Source organism: Arachis ipaensis, chromosome B7 (assembly GCF_059453495.1).
Source record: "Arachis ipaensis isolate K30076 ecotype BB chromosome B7, ASM5945349v1, whole genome shotgun sequence".
In the NCBI taxonomy this organism is placed as follows: domain Eukaryota; kingdom Viridiplantae; phylum Streptophyta; class Magnoliopsida; order Fabales; family Fabaceae; genus Arachis; species Arachis ipaensis.
Genome location: NC_142442.1, coordinates 131,542,446 through 131,560,400, shown reverse-complemented (window position 1 = coordinate 131,560,400; position 17,955 = coordinate 131,542,446). Strand labels below are relative to the sequence as shown.

At 39.2% G+C, this 17,955-nt stretch overlaps 1 protein-coding gene across 1 annotated transcript; it reads right to left on the bottom strand.

The window, feature by feature from the left end:
* Positions 1-1,384: 1,384 nt before the first annotated feature.
* On the bottom strand, positions 1,385-3,296 carry LOC148554162 (uncharacterized). Its single transcript, XM_088494021.1, has 5 exons — positions 3,268-3,296; positions 2,779-2,854; positions 1,809-2,374; positions 1,638-1,701; positions 1,385-1,525 (listed from the first exon to the last, which is right to left on the bottom strand). Exons 1-5 carry the CDS (start codon positions 3,294-3,296, stop codon positions 1,385-1,387), a joined length of 876 nt encoding a protein of 291 aa, XP_088350147.1.
* Positions 3,297-17,955: the final 14,659 nt, after the last annotated feature.

Sequence of the window (17,955 nt, the reverse complement as noted above, 5' to 3'; positions counted from 1 at the left end):
AATTCTCCGCGGATGAGAGTTTTCCGGTATTCCTTCTCCATGGGTGGCATTTTTTCTTTCTCACGGCGGAGGTAATGCTAGCATTAGGTCGTCATGTTGGAGCTCTAGTTTTGACTTAGACGCCGTGTGACCATCTTCATACTGGTTGTCAACCATATGCAAATGTAGACTTTCAGGTCTCCGGCAACGGTACCAATGTTTCGGGGGTTATCTAAAACAGTGATTTGGGCTTGAACACGAGGTCCAGACTCCTTTTGAGGCAGTGTCTGACTTGTGCTAGTGCCGAGGTGCTGCCATCTGAGTTCCTCGTGAGGAGGTGGGAGTGGTACCTGTAAGAGACTCCGATGCTTAAGTTAGCAAGGAATTTAAGCAGGGTTTTGGTAGATTGGGACTTGAATATACCCAAGGGGTTTAGTGTATTTATAGTAGAATTGTTAACCACCTTTTGGAATAGTTTCACCTTTGTTGGTGGATAGTCATTTCCTTTACCTTGGGAGTTTGTTAAAATCTTCCTTCTAGATGAAGTAGAGATAGTAGAAGATATTTAGAGAGGTAGTTACTTATTCAAATAAGTAAGGCTGAAGCTCCTTATTGTGTCCGACCTCTTAAGAGGACGAATAGGTGGAAGAAGCCACCTTTTTTTGGTGGGTCTTTATTCTTATTGGATCTGACTTTATTTTAAATCAGGATATATATATATATATATATACACTAGCGTGACTTTATTTTAAATCAGGATATATATATATATATATATATATATATATATATATATATATATATATATATATATATATATACTAGCGTGATAACCCGTGCAATGCACGTGATTCACGAAATTTAAACCCTTTTAAAAGAAAAATACTAAGAATATAACTAAAATGTATTCTATAAAAATAGACATGTTGTATTAGTTTTGAATAATTACAAAATTATCATTATACTAAAATAAAAAAATAGAATACAACAATTATTCAATATGTCAATAAATGGCATAACATATTTTCTAAGATAATAAAAGATAATAAAATATTCAAACAATTGTTAGACACTAAAAAAACAGAAAAAAAAAGTCCAACAGAGATGTAGTTTACTATTATGTATTATCTTAAAAACACATAATGTCAAGATACCTACTAATAGCAAAACAAAATATATACAACATATATAAATTTGTTCATTAAACAAAAAATAAAATATGTCCAAGACAACTTAACATATAATTCAAAATATCCATCAAATAGAGTTATACATAAGAGGCTTAACAACGCTGAATCAACAACTCTATCTGGCGGTAAGCTATCGAGCTGAGTTTCAAAGTGATGGTATCACCCTCCTTTAAATTGTATATTCTACAACATTCACTCCACCCAACTCCAAATTTTCATTCTCCACCTCTTCCTCCACTTTTCAGTAAGTGAAAAAAGAAGACATTCTTCTCTACATTGGAATCTGGACCGGTGATCGTCCAAATCGAGCCATCTCCACATAGTTTAAGATGCGCAGCAAATTTTGAAGCCAAATACTGCAAGGAATAATTCATAGTTAACACAAACATAAAAGATTTAGGAAGAACATCCAATCAACTTGCAAGAAAAAAAAAATAAAAAAAATACTCTTTTGAAAAATCAAGTTACCAATCTAGATTGTGCAACATCCGAAGCTGTGATTTTCTTTTCATAAGAAACCTCTGGAGAGTATCTAATTCAGGATAATACGAATATGTTAGTTGCCACACTGAAAAATAGCAAGTTATCCCATGATATTAAAATCAGAAACACAAAGAAAAAAGTTACATCTAATATTACCTAGGATCAACCAACTCGTTTGCCGCGTGACTTTGTTCATTAACCACCAATGATAAACTACTTCCACTAAACAAATCTATCGGATCATCTGGATTATCTCCTACCAGTGCCCCACCTTGATCATTGTCTTCATCACCATCTGATGAAAACTGATCATCCGATGGTTCAGACCCAGAGAGAACAATCACATCAGCTGATGAGTCCTCATCCATCCTAGTGTACTTTATGTGGAACACTCTTGATACATTATCAAGTGTCTCTGGGTCCATTAGCTCAGGAACATAGAAGTCAGGATCAAGGTGAACTTGGATCGGTTGGTTATCCTTATCCCACAATGAAATAAAAAAAATTCCAAAACCGACATACCTAAATTGAACAGATGCCCCTCTATCGATAAAATAGAAAGTTCTAATCTGTTCAAATGAGGAGTCAGTTATGAGCAACTGATCATTCTTTCTTATCACCTCCAGCACTAAACAATTATCTAACTCGTCAATAACATAGAACATTGGCCCCAATCGTTCCCCATGAGTTGAAACAAAATTTGGGGGAAGAGCTCTGTCACCCTATATTCAAATTTCTTCCCAAAGTTAATTCATGTGTAATAAAACATGCTAAAAAAGCTTCAGATAATTTTAACTAATTATTTAGCAAAGAGAGGTATTTTAAATCTACCATTATTACCAACTGAGCAACACAAGAGAAAAATAATCACGTAACTGAACTAACATTATAATGAGAAGAAAGCTTTAGCATAAATAATTGAGAAGATTGTAGTTCAGTAAACAGCTCCATGAATTTAAACAAAATATCCATAGAAAAGGGACAAAAGGGCAAAGCAATCACTCTCAGACGTGCAGAAAATAGTAGAAAATAATAAATTCAAGAACATATAGTCAAATCAGAAATCTAATTAATTGAGATTGATACTACTGCCCAAAACTGCACATTGGCCATTATGTTTCGTTACCTGTTTACTGAAAACGCGAAATCTAAAAACTAGTTCTTTTCCGTTGGGCCAGTATTGCTGGGTTGCTAAAAACCTCCTATTAAGACATAATGGTACGATTAGAATTTAAGAGTCAGAATTTTAACCAAGAAACCAACTAACTAAGTATACTAGAAAAAAGAAAAAAAAAGTAACAAATTAAAAGAACATTAGAGAAAAATACCCAAGAGACCACGCTTGAAAACTACTACACAACATATTTTACACATTATAACAACTCCTGAAATCTGGCCTACATATAGATGAGAAGCCAATAAAATTAAATAACTACATGAAAAGCATCAAAGAAAGAATTTAAAAAAAACTATACATGGCATAACATCGATATTTAATTGACGTTAACATTTTATAAAGTTAATGTGAAATATATTGAGTTGAAAAGTAAATGAGACTTCAATCAAATTGAGAATGCAGCAAACAAAACATCTTCTCTAATCCTCAGCACCATACCTGTTTGGATCTTCTCTATTAGTATCCATCAGAATTCAGCCTTATCAGATAGAGACACTTCGTATAAAGATCCAAGAACAGAGAAAATAACTTGTCTATTTCTGCCAAAAAGAGTATTATAATAAAGTAAAGGCTAATATAAGATTTGAACAAATTGAATAAAAATAAGTGATAAAATTGAATCCAGAAACATAAAGAACAAACAGCAACCATTGATAAACAAAACAAGGAACAAATCAACAAAAATATGGTTATTTATTCTAGTAAACTAAATTTCTACTAATCCTAATTATAATGTTGAGAAGTGTCAAAAAGCTAACCACGACTATTAATAATAATTTAAGCAAACAATCATGGATTATGAGTTTGTTAATTAGAATATGGATTACAAATGATACGAAAAAAGAAAAAATAAAAAAATTATATCAATATTCAACTATAAAAGACCAGAATTAATATTCAAAGATCATAGATATGACAAAACTGAATTCAAAAAATCTTTTTTATATTTGAAAATAATGGATAAAATAATCTATACAATGATTATATTTTTTTAACTGAGAAAGAATTTACAAAACCTAAAAGAATAAACCCATACCTGAGAATACGAAATTGGGATAAATAGTTGGGGTAGTTTCTAAAATAACTGATCCTTGTACAGAACCAAAAAAAAAAATATTCAATCTAAAATTAAAATGATGCCAACAGAAAGATTGAACCAAAACAATTTGATAAGAATCAGATGTTGCACTCAACGAAGTATCAGACAAGTCATGTGTTGAAAATCAACTGTTTCTTTCTTTTCCTTTAAATTTGCAGATAAACATTCACTGAATAATACATGCATGTCCCCAAAAAAAAAAATCAAGTTTAGAGGCAAAGAAAGCTAGCAAAACTGAAAAGAAAACGAAAAGAAAAAAATACAAAACTGAAAACTTAGTTACCAGTACAACCATTAGGGCAAAAGCTGAAATTGATGCTTGGTTTTCAGTTTATAAAGGATTTACCTTAACAGCACCCCATTGTTACTTGGCTGAAGTTTAGTGCCTCGATCTGTCAAAACATGAAGATAATGAATTATCCGCCGATTCACCGAGCAACACTGGTGTGTCGCACCGATTGGAAGCACTGTGAGCCACCGCAGATGAGGACAGGTTGGTAACTTGTAGGAGGATATGAGGTTTTGAATATGCAAAAGTCCGGTGGTAGAGTTTGCGGGTTGAGCAAGGTGAAAGCAAACAGAGAAAGATGAAGGAGGTGCAGTAAGTATGTTGTTGTCGCGTTTGTTTCCCTTTTTTTTTTCGCTGGGGGAAAGGTGGAAAGACTGGGTTGTGCCCTTTGGATTTTTACTCTTTGCTGCTGATAACACTGTTGTTCTTCTTATACCTGATGTAACACCCTAATATTCAAATCCTTATGCTCGAGTCATAAGTCAATGATATTACAGTGGTACGACTCCCAGGTGGATTTTTAATATATAAATATAGGTAATTTCGAAAAGAGTATTAATCGAGAAGCCTGAAAAGAGTAGAAATAAAATCGCGAAGACGTATCACTCACGTTTCGACAACAAAAGATAAACTGTGAAGCCGAAAACGATTTACGGACAAGGCGTAGAGGAGATTAAGAGATAGATAATAGATAGATATATATAACATAAGTAAATAGCCACTAGTTGCGACCCGCGAAGTTTAGGCCGGCTAGGGTACAGTATGAAAATAGATGACAATAGTATATCCTAATCTCTCCCAAAGGAAACATAAGAGCCTCTATAGGCAAGTTCTAAAAGAGTTCAATACATAATATAATCTTTTCAAAACATAGGTGGAGAGATTCTAATCAAACACAAAGTAGAGGAAATAAAGATCTTCGCCGTCTCTCAGACGACCCACAACTCACTTCTGAGCACCTGGACCTGTATCTGAAAAACAAGAGATATATACGGAATGAGAACCCCGGGCCCATGGATTCCCAGTACGGTAAAAGTGCCAAATAAATACAATGCACTGCAATAAAAACTCACCAAGCATCCTAAACTCCTTTTCACCAAGTATCCAGCCTAGATTCTCACTAATCTATAAATAGGCATCTGTCGTAAGGGAATACTAAATCTAGATCACATCTCATATGACTCCAAACTCGCTGACTCTCCCACGAATCAGATTTCAGAATCATAAACAAAGCCATCATCAGTCGTGCTGTCTCAGCAATTCTATATCAATATATCATGCCCTCCCTGGAACTAGTGAAACCACATCACTGCGTCTACCCAGCGAGCTCAAATCATCTCAACTAATGATCACCATCATCATGCAATCGCATCATCAATTCATCTCATCAAGAACAGCCCTCAACCTCCACCGACACCAACATGAGGGGCCTCTCAGTTGTACAAACACAAGCAATACAGGCAAGTAATACACAATTAGGGTACAAGTAGAACAAGTAGCACATAATCAGGTAACTTAGCATATATAATGTAGAAATCCAAAACAAATAGGCAAACCCAAACAATTCAAACATATGCAAATGATGAATGCCTGCCCTATGGCTGATGATATCATCTGTCGGTTATCAAGCCAACCCGACATGTCCGGTAGCTAACCCGGGCACAGTCTCTCTGTTGCGTATTAATATCATTAGAGGGAATATGTGCCCTGTCACCATTAGAGGGTATCTGCGCCCTGTCGCCATTATAGGGTATCTGCGCCCTGTCACCCTTACAACCAGAGAGAAAACACAAGCATGCTTACATTCAACATTTTTCATCATTATTCATTTATCATATTCGTTAATTTATCATATATGCCTTTATACTCAGCCATAATCCATAATGGCTTTGCCGTAACTCGTCAATAACTCAGCCACCCGGCTCACAGTTCAATCCAGAACTAGCCAATTTATCAACATGGCTCCGCCGTATCCGGCAAGAACTCAGCCATCCGGCTCATGGTCCAATCAAGAACCAACCATTTATCAATAAATATAGCCCTTCGGCTCATGGCATACACGGTACTTCCACCGCCATCCTCCATATCTCATATAATCATATCTGATCATCATTGATCATAACCTTTTCCCTTGCTTCACTCGCAAGTTACCACATCCCCTAGCTCCTTCCTCATTGCTAGGCATACCATAATGATTTGATACATAAGGGGTGAGATCGGAGGCTTAAAAGTATGAGGTTTGGCTTTAAAAACTCAAAAATCAACTTTGGCATGAAAACAGGGCCACGCGTACGCGCACTCCACGCGCACGCGTGGATGGCCAAAAACTCATCGACGCGCAAGCGTCATACGCGCGAACGCGCGGGTTGAAAAATATCCAAACGGCGCGCAAGCGTCAGCCACGCGTACGCGTGGGTGCTCTTGCGCCCAGGCACAAAACTGGCACGACCCTGGCACAACTCTCTGGAAAATAGCTGGGCATTTGGTACAGCGCATCGACGCGCCCGCGCATACCACGCGCACGCGTGGATGGTGCTTTCTGGAAGAACGGCGCGCACGCGCCAGGTGCGCCTACTCGCGTAGGGTCGTTCTGCTAAAAATTTTCTAAGTTAAAAGCTGCAGAATTTACAGATTCAACCCCCAATCTTCCGACGGACATAACTCTCTCATTTTAAATCGTTTTTCACCCGTCCTTCGAACGACATGGACATCCCGGATCCAATTTCATTTCTAACAGATTTGGCAGAAAACAGAGATCCGTAGTCCAGGTTATGCCCGTCAAAGTATGCCCCAAAACCATGTTTCCATACAAAACCACAAAGTGCCATTTTCAAAACAAGCCATTTTCAACGCTTTTCAAAATCAATCAAAACATGCCAATTTCAGCCTTTTCTTTGAAATCAATCAAAATATACCAAAATCAACATCAAGCCTCCTCAACTCGCACGTTGACACTTTCTCAAACTCAAACACATTTACATATCATATACTCTTTCTCATGCCAAATTTCAACAACACTATTTCCAATCAACCATCATTATACATAATCAATATCGTACTCACTATCACGTGGCTTTACCCACAAATCAACCTTAATCATTCCTCAAGCATATATCACGACAAACATATCTCTAATGCATCATCATACCATCAAGGCATCAATAATTATAATCACATATATGACCATATAATATATCTCAACCAAATCCAAACATACCTCATCTATATAATTGCACCCAAATTTACCAAATCCCACACCTCAACTCCTCAAACCTTATTATTCAATAACCAACCCAATCATTCATATATTCATTATCTGAAATTCATCCAATCACTTGTGTCATCATACAATGCACACATCAACTTACCTTTCTCACCTTTTTTCGGCCTCCGGCCCAATATCATAATTTAAATGCATAAACCACAAATCAATACTCATTACCCAGTACATCAAATTCTCAATACATCAAGCATACAAGGCCACACAATTCTCAACCCAAATCATTAATTCACATTACATACCAACTATGCATATTAGCACCAACCATTTACACAATCCAAACTTAATCCTAGGGGCATCTAGCCTAGGAATTCTCATCACAACACACGGTACTTAAATGAAACTTAAACCGTACCTCTTGTAGCCAAACCAATTGAGCCTCTTCTTTGGAAGTCTTCACCAACCTTAGCTCCAAGCCTCACCAAAGCTCCTCAAGCAATACCAATCTCCCAATTGTGCACCAACATCACCAAATACACTAACATAACCAATATCACATACATACATCAACCTAGGGCTCATAAAAATGACAAGTCACAAGGGTTTGAGCACTTCTTACCTCAGCCCATATGAAGTAGGGATAGAACCCACTTAGAATCCATGTTGGAGTATCCCTAAACACCCAAAATCACAAGATTTCAACACTAATTACCCAAAAATGTGTAACAGTAGGGAATTTCGAAAACTGGGCAGAGATGAATGGAATACTCACCACAAAACTTAGATAGAATTGTAGAGGATGAGAAGAGCGACGCGTGGTCGCAAACGGCTCGTCAATCGGAGCTCCGTAGCTCAAGTTATGGTGGTTTGAAGATCAAAGAGAGTTAGGTTTTCTCTCTTCTCTTCTCTCTTCCCAATTTCAGCGCCCAACACCCCTTCTTTAGGGCAAAATGAGCTGAAATGCTCATAACTAATGTTTATATATGTTGGGTCTTGGGCCCACTTAGGCCCGGTTCACTTATTTTTGCCCATTGACCCAATTTTGGGCCAAAACCTTTAAGATTAGCGCTCTAAATTGCACTTTAAATATTTCTACCTTCCCTAATTATAGTTCCTCATTTATTAATCTTATTTACCCATAATCAATTTCCTCAGCTGTAGTACCAGACAGATCTCAGCCGGTACTGCCGGTCAAAATTCCACTGCGCCCTTTTACGCAGAAAACTATGTTTTCCGACTCGAAAAAATTCACTGAATCCAAATATCATATTTGAATTATCAAATTCCAATTGCCAAATCTTCCAACCATATTCACTCTTATTTAACTTATTATTTAATTAATTTCGGTTAGACCGGGTATTACATTCTACCCCCCTAACAGAAATTTTCGCCCTCGAAAATTCCATCCATCACTGCGAGTACGCGAGCGTAGTCTGCCTCTATATCCAACGCATAACAGTCCCAAGGTCCTTTTATTCTGCGCGCTTCCGTTGCCGCGCTCTGATTTCTCTATATTCGAGGTTCTCGGTCATTTGTCCAACGCCGACCAATAGTCTCATTCCTTACTTTTATCGTCTCATCAACTCACCCTATTAAATCTCAAATCATGTCATCAATAATATTACCATCGTCGTTAATCACAGCCATCGTCCCTCATCACTATAATCAATCAAAGATCATCACCACACCTTAATGATACTCCATCACTATCCTCTCTCTCTGCCAAGCCAATTACCACTAATCACAGCTCAACTCCAAGCATAAACTCCAAACTTACTTTCTTATTCTCAAACCCTCGAATTTCCACATGACTTGCTGTTATAAAGCCTCTGACTCATCAATCAAAAACCCCTTTCATTTCTGGAAAGCAAATGAGTTTGAAATAACAATTTAACAAAATTATAAGAATATGCTTTCCTTTAATAATCTATAAAAGCATTCGAGACACATCTCTTTTGTTAACGTTACTCATATCAAAAATCATCCTCAAAACCATAACCAACGCTCTTTCAATTTCTTGGGAAAAATTTTCAACAGTACCTCCCCAAAAATTGGAGTTTACCACCCGTCACGGGTTCCCTTAAACCAATCTCAGTACCGCATCAGCATTCCAATTTAGTGGTTTTCACATTCGTCTTTCAAAACCAATCATTATAAATCTCAATCTAATTCCAAGGTCACTATGACCAAACATCATGGTACTCATCTCTCAAACACGACAACTTGCACTCTCTCATCATCTAAATCCAATTATGCATCAATGATAATTTCCTCATCTGCTTTAGAACCATCAAAGCTCGCAGCCGCAATCAATTCCAACTATTGGGGATCATTACTTGTAGTAACCCGCTTAACCCTTCTAGTATTCAAACATAAGATACTATAGTAAACTTTTACAGCTCTTATTCGTAGCTATCCTGTGTTACTGCTTCCACAAGTTTCCGCTGCTTTATTCTGATCTCTCGTCTAGTACGAGTTCTATCACTTACTTCCTCACAACCACAACTTAGCATGACTGGCATTCACTAGATTTCTATCTATGATAGCCAAAACCACATACCAACTTAATCGTACTTTTAACACGTTGTTACCGATCTTTCGCTTACCAATTCCCAAACCGTCGGATCTAACGGTATCACCCGTTGTTGTAGTGAACACACGACCTTGTTGTTGGCCCTTGGTAGTATTCCGATTGACCTTCTTAGGACATTTCCAGGACATGTGTCCAACTCCTCTACAACCATAGCAAAGTCCCAATCCACCTCGACACGGAGTTCCCGGATGATGGCTTTGACATCGCCCACCAGTCATTCAACTCTGAGGTTGCTTTCCGTTAAAGGCCTACCTAATCACTTATGCTCACCAAACCTTCTATTAAGATAACTTAGGGTTATCTAGAACAGATCATAATTTTTCATTCGACCATGTATTATGAGTGAATACCAGCCTTCAGCATTATCTAAAGTGGTAAAGAATTAAGTTATCAGTTTTCTTATTACCTCAGGTACGAAAATCAGACCTGGTAGTCTCCCGGTCCTTCCGATGTGGGCAATCTCTGACCAAATGTCCTAGCTTTCCGCAATTGTAACACAAACTCGAACCATAACGACACGGTCTATTTGGGTGATGACCTCCACATCTCTGACAGCTCAAAACATCTGAAACAACCACTATTTGCTTTTCCCTACCTTTTCCTTGGGAATTCTTATTTGTCGCAAGGTCATTTCGCCTTTGGGGAAGACGTTGTGGGTATCCTCTTCTCTTAAACTCTTGACCCCTTGTTGGGTATTCCTGATTGTGCTATCTACGGTGGGACTCCTGACGGTCATTCTTCGTCTCAACAGCCTTCCTCACACATTCTTCAGCAATATGGCTCTTGTTCACAAGTTCGGGGAAGACCCTAATCTCCATCGGTCCAACGGAGCTCAGGATTTCACTTCGAAGTCCTCCCTCATACTTAATACACTTCCATTCCTCGAAGTCTCCCGGGGTTCCTTGACACATACGAGAAAACCTGAATAACTCCTCAAATTTATCCGTATACTCAGATACGGACATTGTACCCTGCTTCAGCTGCAGTAATTCAAGTTCCTTGACCGTTCTAGCAGAATTCGGGAAGTACTTCTTATAAAATTCCACTTGGAAGGTACCCCAAGTGATAGGATCATTCCCCTGCTGCAGGAGACGTCGGGCCCCTTGCCACCAATGCGATGCTTCCCCCGTGAGCAGATAGGTAGCAAATTCAACACACTGTTCTTCAGGCACCAACTGCGCTTGCAGTGCTCGCTCCATGGCCTGAAACCAGGTGTCAGCTTCAGTCGGATTAGTGGTTCCCTTGAACTTAGGTGGATTAACCTTTAAGAAAGTTGCCAGTGTCATCGGGCCCTGAGCTCCACTTCCACCATTGCCATTATTGTTTATCTGTTGCCCAAGAGCCTCCGCAGTGGCCTGCATAGTAGCAGCCATATTCTCCAACACCGCCATAAAGTTTACCGGGTTATTCGGGTTGATTTTCGGATCCTGAGTACTAGTACGATCTCTCTCACGTCCCCGACCAGGTCCATGAGGCGCCATCTGGTTCCTATACACACCAAACAATCGATATCAAGTTGATCAGTCTCAATATCGGAAGTATAGTGCTTCAAAGTACCAAAAGTACACTCATGGACTTCATGCTAGATGTATCGGTTAGATACCCTAACTAGCACAGGCACAGACTCAGAGTATGCATTGAAGCATAAGCAGTTCCATCCCTCAGGCTCACGAGGACGAACTGCTCTGATACCATAATGTAACACCCTAATATTCAAATCCTTATGCTCGAGTCATAAGTCAATGATATTACGGTGGTACGACTCTCAGGTGGATTTTTAATATATAAATATAGGTAATTTCGAAAAGAGTATTAATCAAGAAGCCTAAAAAGAGTAGAAATAAAATCGCGAAGACGTATCACTCACGTTTCGACAACAAAAGATAAACCGTGAAGCCGAAAACGATTTACGGACAAGGCGTAGAGGAGATTAAGAGATAGATAACAGATAGATATATATAACATAAGTAAATAGCCACTAGTCGCGACCCGCGAAGTTTAGGCCGGCTAGGGTACAGTATGAAAGTAGATGACAATAGTATATCCTAATCTCTCCCAAAGGAAACATAAGAGCCTCTATAGGCAAGTTCTAAAAGAGTTCAATACATAATATAATCTTTTCAAAACATAGGTGGAGAGATTCTAATCAAACACAAAGTAGAGGAAATAAAGATCTTCGCCGTCTCTCAGACGACCCACAACTCACTTCTGAGCACCTGGACCTGTATCTGAAAAACAAGAGATATATACGGAATGAGAACCCCGGGCCCATGGATTCCCAGTACGGTAAAAGTGCCAAATAAATACAATGCACTGCAATAAAAACTCACCAAGCATCCTAAACTCCTTTTCACCAAGTATCCAGCCTAGATTCTCACTAATCTATAAATAGGCATCTGTCGTAAGGGAATACTAAATCTAGATCACATCTCATATGACTCCAAACTCGCTGACTCTCCCACGAATCAGATTTCAGAATCATAAACAAAGCCATCATCAGTCGTGCTGTCTCAGCAATTCTATATCAATATATCATGCCCTCCCTGGAACTAGTGAAACCACATCACTGCGTCTACCCAGCGAGCTCAAATCATCTCAACTAATGATCACCATCATCATGCAATCGCATCATCAATTCATCTCATCAAGAACAGCCCTCAACCTCCACCGACACCAACATGAGGGGCCTCTCAGTTGTACAAACACAAGCAATACAGGCAAGTAATACACAATTAGGGTACAAGTAGAACAAGTAGCACATAATCAGGTAACTTAGCATATATAATGTAGAAATCCAAAACAAATAGGCAAACCCAAACAATTCAAACATATGCAAATGATGAATGCCTGCCCTATGGCTGATGATATCATCTGTCGGTTATCAAGCCAACCCGACATGTCCGGTAGCTAACCCGGGCACAGTCTCTCTGTTGCGTATTAATATCATTAGAGGGAATATGTGCCCTGTCACCATTAGAGGGTATCTGCGCCCTGTCGCCATTAGAGGGTATCTGCGCCCTGTCGCCATTAGAGGGTATCGGTGCCCTGACACCCTTACAACCAGAGAGAAAACACAAGCATGCTTACATTCAACATTTTTCATCATTATTCATTTATCATATTCGTTAATTTATCATATATGCCTTTATACTCAGCCATAATCCATAATGGCTTTGCCGTAACTCGGCAATAACTCAGCCACCCGGCTCACAGTTCAATCCAGAACTAGCCAATTTATCAACATGGCTCCGTCGTATCCGGCAAGAACTCAGCCATCCGGCTCATGGTCCAATCAAGAACCAACCATTTATCAATAAATATAGCCCTTCGGCTCATGGCATACACGGTACTTCCACCGCCATCCTCCATATCTCATATAATCATATCTGATCATCATTGATCATAACCTTTTCCCTTGCTTCACTCGCAAGTTACCACATCCCTTAGCTCCTTCCTCATTGCTAGGCATACCATAATGATTTGATACATAAGGGGTGAGATCGGAGGCTTAAAAGTATGAGGTTTGGCTTTAAAAACTCAAAAATCAACTTTGGCATGAAAACAGGGCCACGCGTACGCGCACTCCACGCGCACGCGTGGATGGCCAAAAACTCATCGACGCGCAAGCGTCATACGCGCGAACGCGCGGGTTGAAAAATATCCAAACGGCGCGCAAGCGTCAGCCACGCGTACGCGTGGGTGCTCTTGCGCCCAGGCACAAAACTGGCACGACCCTGGCACAACTCTCTGGAAAATAGCTGGGCATTTGGTACAGCGCATCGACGCGCCCGCGCATACCACGCGCACGCGTGGATGGTGCTTTCTGGAAGAACGGCGCGCACGCGCCAGGTGCGCCTACTTGCGTAGGGTCGTTCTGCTAAAAATTTTCTAAGTTAAAAGCTGCAGAATTTACAGATTCAACCCCCAATCTTCCGACGGACATAACTCTCTCATTTTAAATCGTTTTTCACCCGTCCTTCGAACGACATGGACATCCCGGATCCAATTTCATTTCTAACAGATTTGGCAGAAAACAGAGATCCGTAGTCCAGGTTATGCCCGTCAAAGTATGCCCCAAAACCATGTTTCCATACAAAACCACAAAGTGCCATTTTCAAAACAAGCCATTTTCAACGCTTTTCAAAATCAATCAAAACATGCCAATTTCAGCCTTTTCTTTGAAATCAATCAAAATATACCAAAATCAACATCAAGCCTCCTCAACTCGCACGTTGACACTTTCTCAAACTCAAACACATTTACATATCATATACTCTTTCTCATGCCAAATTTCAACAACACTATTTCCAATCAACCATCATTATACATAATCAATATCGTACTCACTATCACGTGGCTTTACCCACAAATCAACCTTAATCATTCCTCAAGCATATATCACGACAAACATATCTCTAATGCATCATCATACCATCAAGGCATCAATAATTATAATCACATATATGACCATATAATATATCTCAACCAAATCCAAACATACCTCATCTATATAATTGCACCCAAATTTACCAAATCCCACACCTCAACTCCTCAAACCTTATTATTCAATAACCAACCCAATCATTCATATATTCATTATCTGAAATTCATCCAATCACTTGTGTCATCATACAATGCACACATCAACTTACCTTTCTCACCTTTTTTCGGCCTCCGGCCCAAAATCCACGGCCTCCGGCCCAATATCATAATTTAAATGCATAAACCACAAATCAATACTCATTACCCAGTACATCAAATTCTCAATACATCAAGCATACAAGGCCACACAATTCTCAACCCAAATCATTAATTCACATTACATACCAACTATGCATATTAGCACCAACCATTTACACAATCCAAACTTAATCCTAGGGGCATCTAGCCTAGGAATTCTCATCACAACACACGGTACTTAAATGAAACTTAAACCGTACCTCTTGTAGCCAAACCAATTGAGCCTCTTCTTTGGAAGTCTTCACCAACCTTAGCTCCAAGCCTCACCAAAGCTCCTCAAGCAATACCAATCTCCCAATTGTGCACCAACATCACCAAATACACTAACATAACCAATATCACATACATACATCAACCTAGGGCTCATAAAAATGACAAGTCACAAGGGTTTGAGCACTTCTTACCTCAGCCCATATGAAGTAGGGATAGAACCCACTTAGAATCCATGTTGGAGTATCCCTAAACACCCAAAATCACAAGATTTCAACACTAATTACCCAAAAACGTGTAACAGTGGGGAATTTCGAAAACTGGGCAGAGATTAGGGGTGTCAAAAATCCCCAGGCAGCGGGGATCCCCGCGGGGACCTCCCCGAACGGGGCCCCGATGGCGGGGAATTTTCCCTGCGGGGACGGGGATGGGGGACAAAATTCCCCCGAAGCAGATGCGGGGACCCGAGCGAGGATCCCCGTCCCCGTCCCCATATTCCCCACAATCCCCGAATATATTAAATTACTTAAATATCCTTAAGAATTTAGTTTTTATTTTGGTTTTTTAGTCATTTCACTTTGCATATATATATATATTGAAAAGTGAAAACCCTAACTTCTTCTCTTCCCAAAATCCCAATTTGCACAGAGGCAAAGAGCGTCGCGCGTTGCAACCCTGGAACCCCCTCACCCTGCTGACCTGCTCCAGTGCTGCTTGCAAACCCTACTTCCCACAGAGGCATCCACCCTGCTCCAGTGCTCCTCGGTCCTCGCGAAACCCTTCTTCCCGCGCCGCGTATTGCAACTCCCTCACCCTGCTCCAGTGCTCCTCGCGAAACCCTTCCTCTCTGCGCCCTTCCTCTGCGTTCTCTCCCTCGTCCCAGCCAGCCACCTCCGACCACCATCGTCACGGCCTCCGACCACCATCGTCACCGCACCGCCCCGTGCGCCATCTTTCATTCGCCCTCTTCTGCATCGGTCGCTGCTCTTCTCTTCACCGGCGTCTCTACCTCTTCGGCCATTTCTGTGATTGTGTCTTATCCCTGGTAAGAGTCACTACTCCCCTTTTCTTATTGTATTTTGGCATTTCACTTTAGGTTTTTGTTTTTTTTCATGAATTTGATGGTGATTTTGATTTTTTGAAGTTGGTGGCTGTTGTTTTTGTTAATGAATGTTTTCTTCTATGAATGTTTTTTGAAGTTGGTGGCTGTTGTTTTTTCCCCTTTTCTTCTATGAATGTTTTTTGTTTTTTTTCATGAATTTCTGTTGTTTTTGAAGTAATCTCATTTTTGTCTGATTGAATTTCAACTATGAATTTCAAACAATATCTGGATATGCCTGATGAAGATATAGAATTCTTGGACCACACTGACAGTTTCCTGAACCCTCCTGATGATGATGATGAGAAGGATGATAGATGTGACTAAGATGTTTCTAACTATATATATTATGATAGGAAATTTTGGTTTGCCTTATTGATTTTTTGGTACTTTTGTAAATGCAGCCACCATTTAAGTAGTTAGAAACGGGTCCATGTTGGCTTTTATTAGTTATCATATTGCTGTATGCTTTAGTGAGGTAAAAGGGGGTGGATAGAGGAATAGTTACTACTTGCCAGAGTTCTAGTTAAACTACAACATTAATATATTTAATAGTTAATGATATTGTTCATGTTCGTGATTGGTCCCTTGAGAATTTTTTGACATGCCAATAACTAGCAATTACTGCAACTTGAGCTTCATATCATTAAACAAAAAGGTTAAACTTTCTGCTATGGTTGCTGTGACATGATGACAGTTATGCAGGAAACTAAGAACAAAATAATTTAATTTTAATCCTCTTCACATTTCATTTTAGAAGTACTTTTCAACTGGTTTTTGTTAATGAATGTTTTCTTCTGAAAATAATAATTGGTGGCTGTTTTATTCTGAGTTGATTATGTGTTGTAGTGTTTATGTATTGAATTTTAATTTAGTGTTTCTGTATTAAATCTTACTATATAGGATGGATAGTTTAAGCTCGACTCCTATCGAAAATAATAATGAGACAGAACCAACTCAAGATGATGAGTGTCAAGCAATTGAAGCACATGTTCAAGGAACACAAGAAGAAACACAAGAGGGAGGGCAAGAAGTTAGCCAAAGTGTGCAAAACAGTCCTAACAAAAAAGGATTAACATCTGAGGCTTGGAAACATTTTAGGAGGGAGCAAATAGATGGAAAGTGGAAGGCAATATGTAAATATTGCGAAAGAAAGATTGGAGGTGACACGAAGCAAGGAACTAAGCACTTGCATGATCACATTAGAATTTGTCCGATTCGTACTGTTAGGGGACCAAAGCAATCAATATTGAAGACAGTGCAGCAATCATCAGGTTCGACAGGAACGGGAAGGCCAACAGATTCACTTTTGGTTGGAAACTTCACATTTAGTCAAGAGGGAGCACGACGAGCACTCACAAGATGGGTTATTAGGGACGAACACCCTATGTCGTTTGTTGAGCAACAGGGTTTTCATGAGTTTATGGCTGAGACTCAACCTTTGTTCAAATTTTATACAAGAAATACACTGAGAAGTGATGCTATGAAGATGTATGAAGCTGAAAAGGCAATGCTTCTAAAATTGTTGGGAAAAAATTCAAGCCGCATTGCTATAACTACTGATATGTGGAGTTCTAATTGTCAAAACAAAGGCTATATGGCGATTACAGCTCACTTTATTGATGATGATTGGAACTTGCAAAATCGGCTTGTAAGGTATTATTTATGCTTTTAGCATCTTTTAAATATTTGAATTTTTAATGTCATGATTGTTTATTATATTTATATTACTCTAGGTTTGCATATGTGCCTGCACCCCATACTGCTGAAGTTCTTAGTGATGTTTTGGTGAATTCCTTGTATGATTGGAATATAGATAGAAAATTGTCAACTTTAACGGTTGATAATTGTAGTACAAATGATGCCATGATTCATC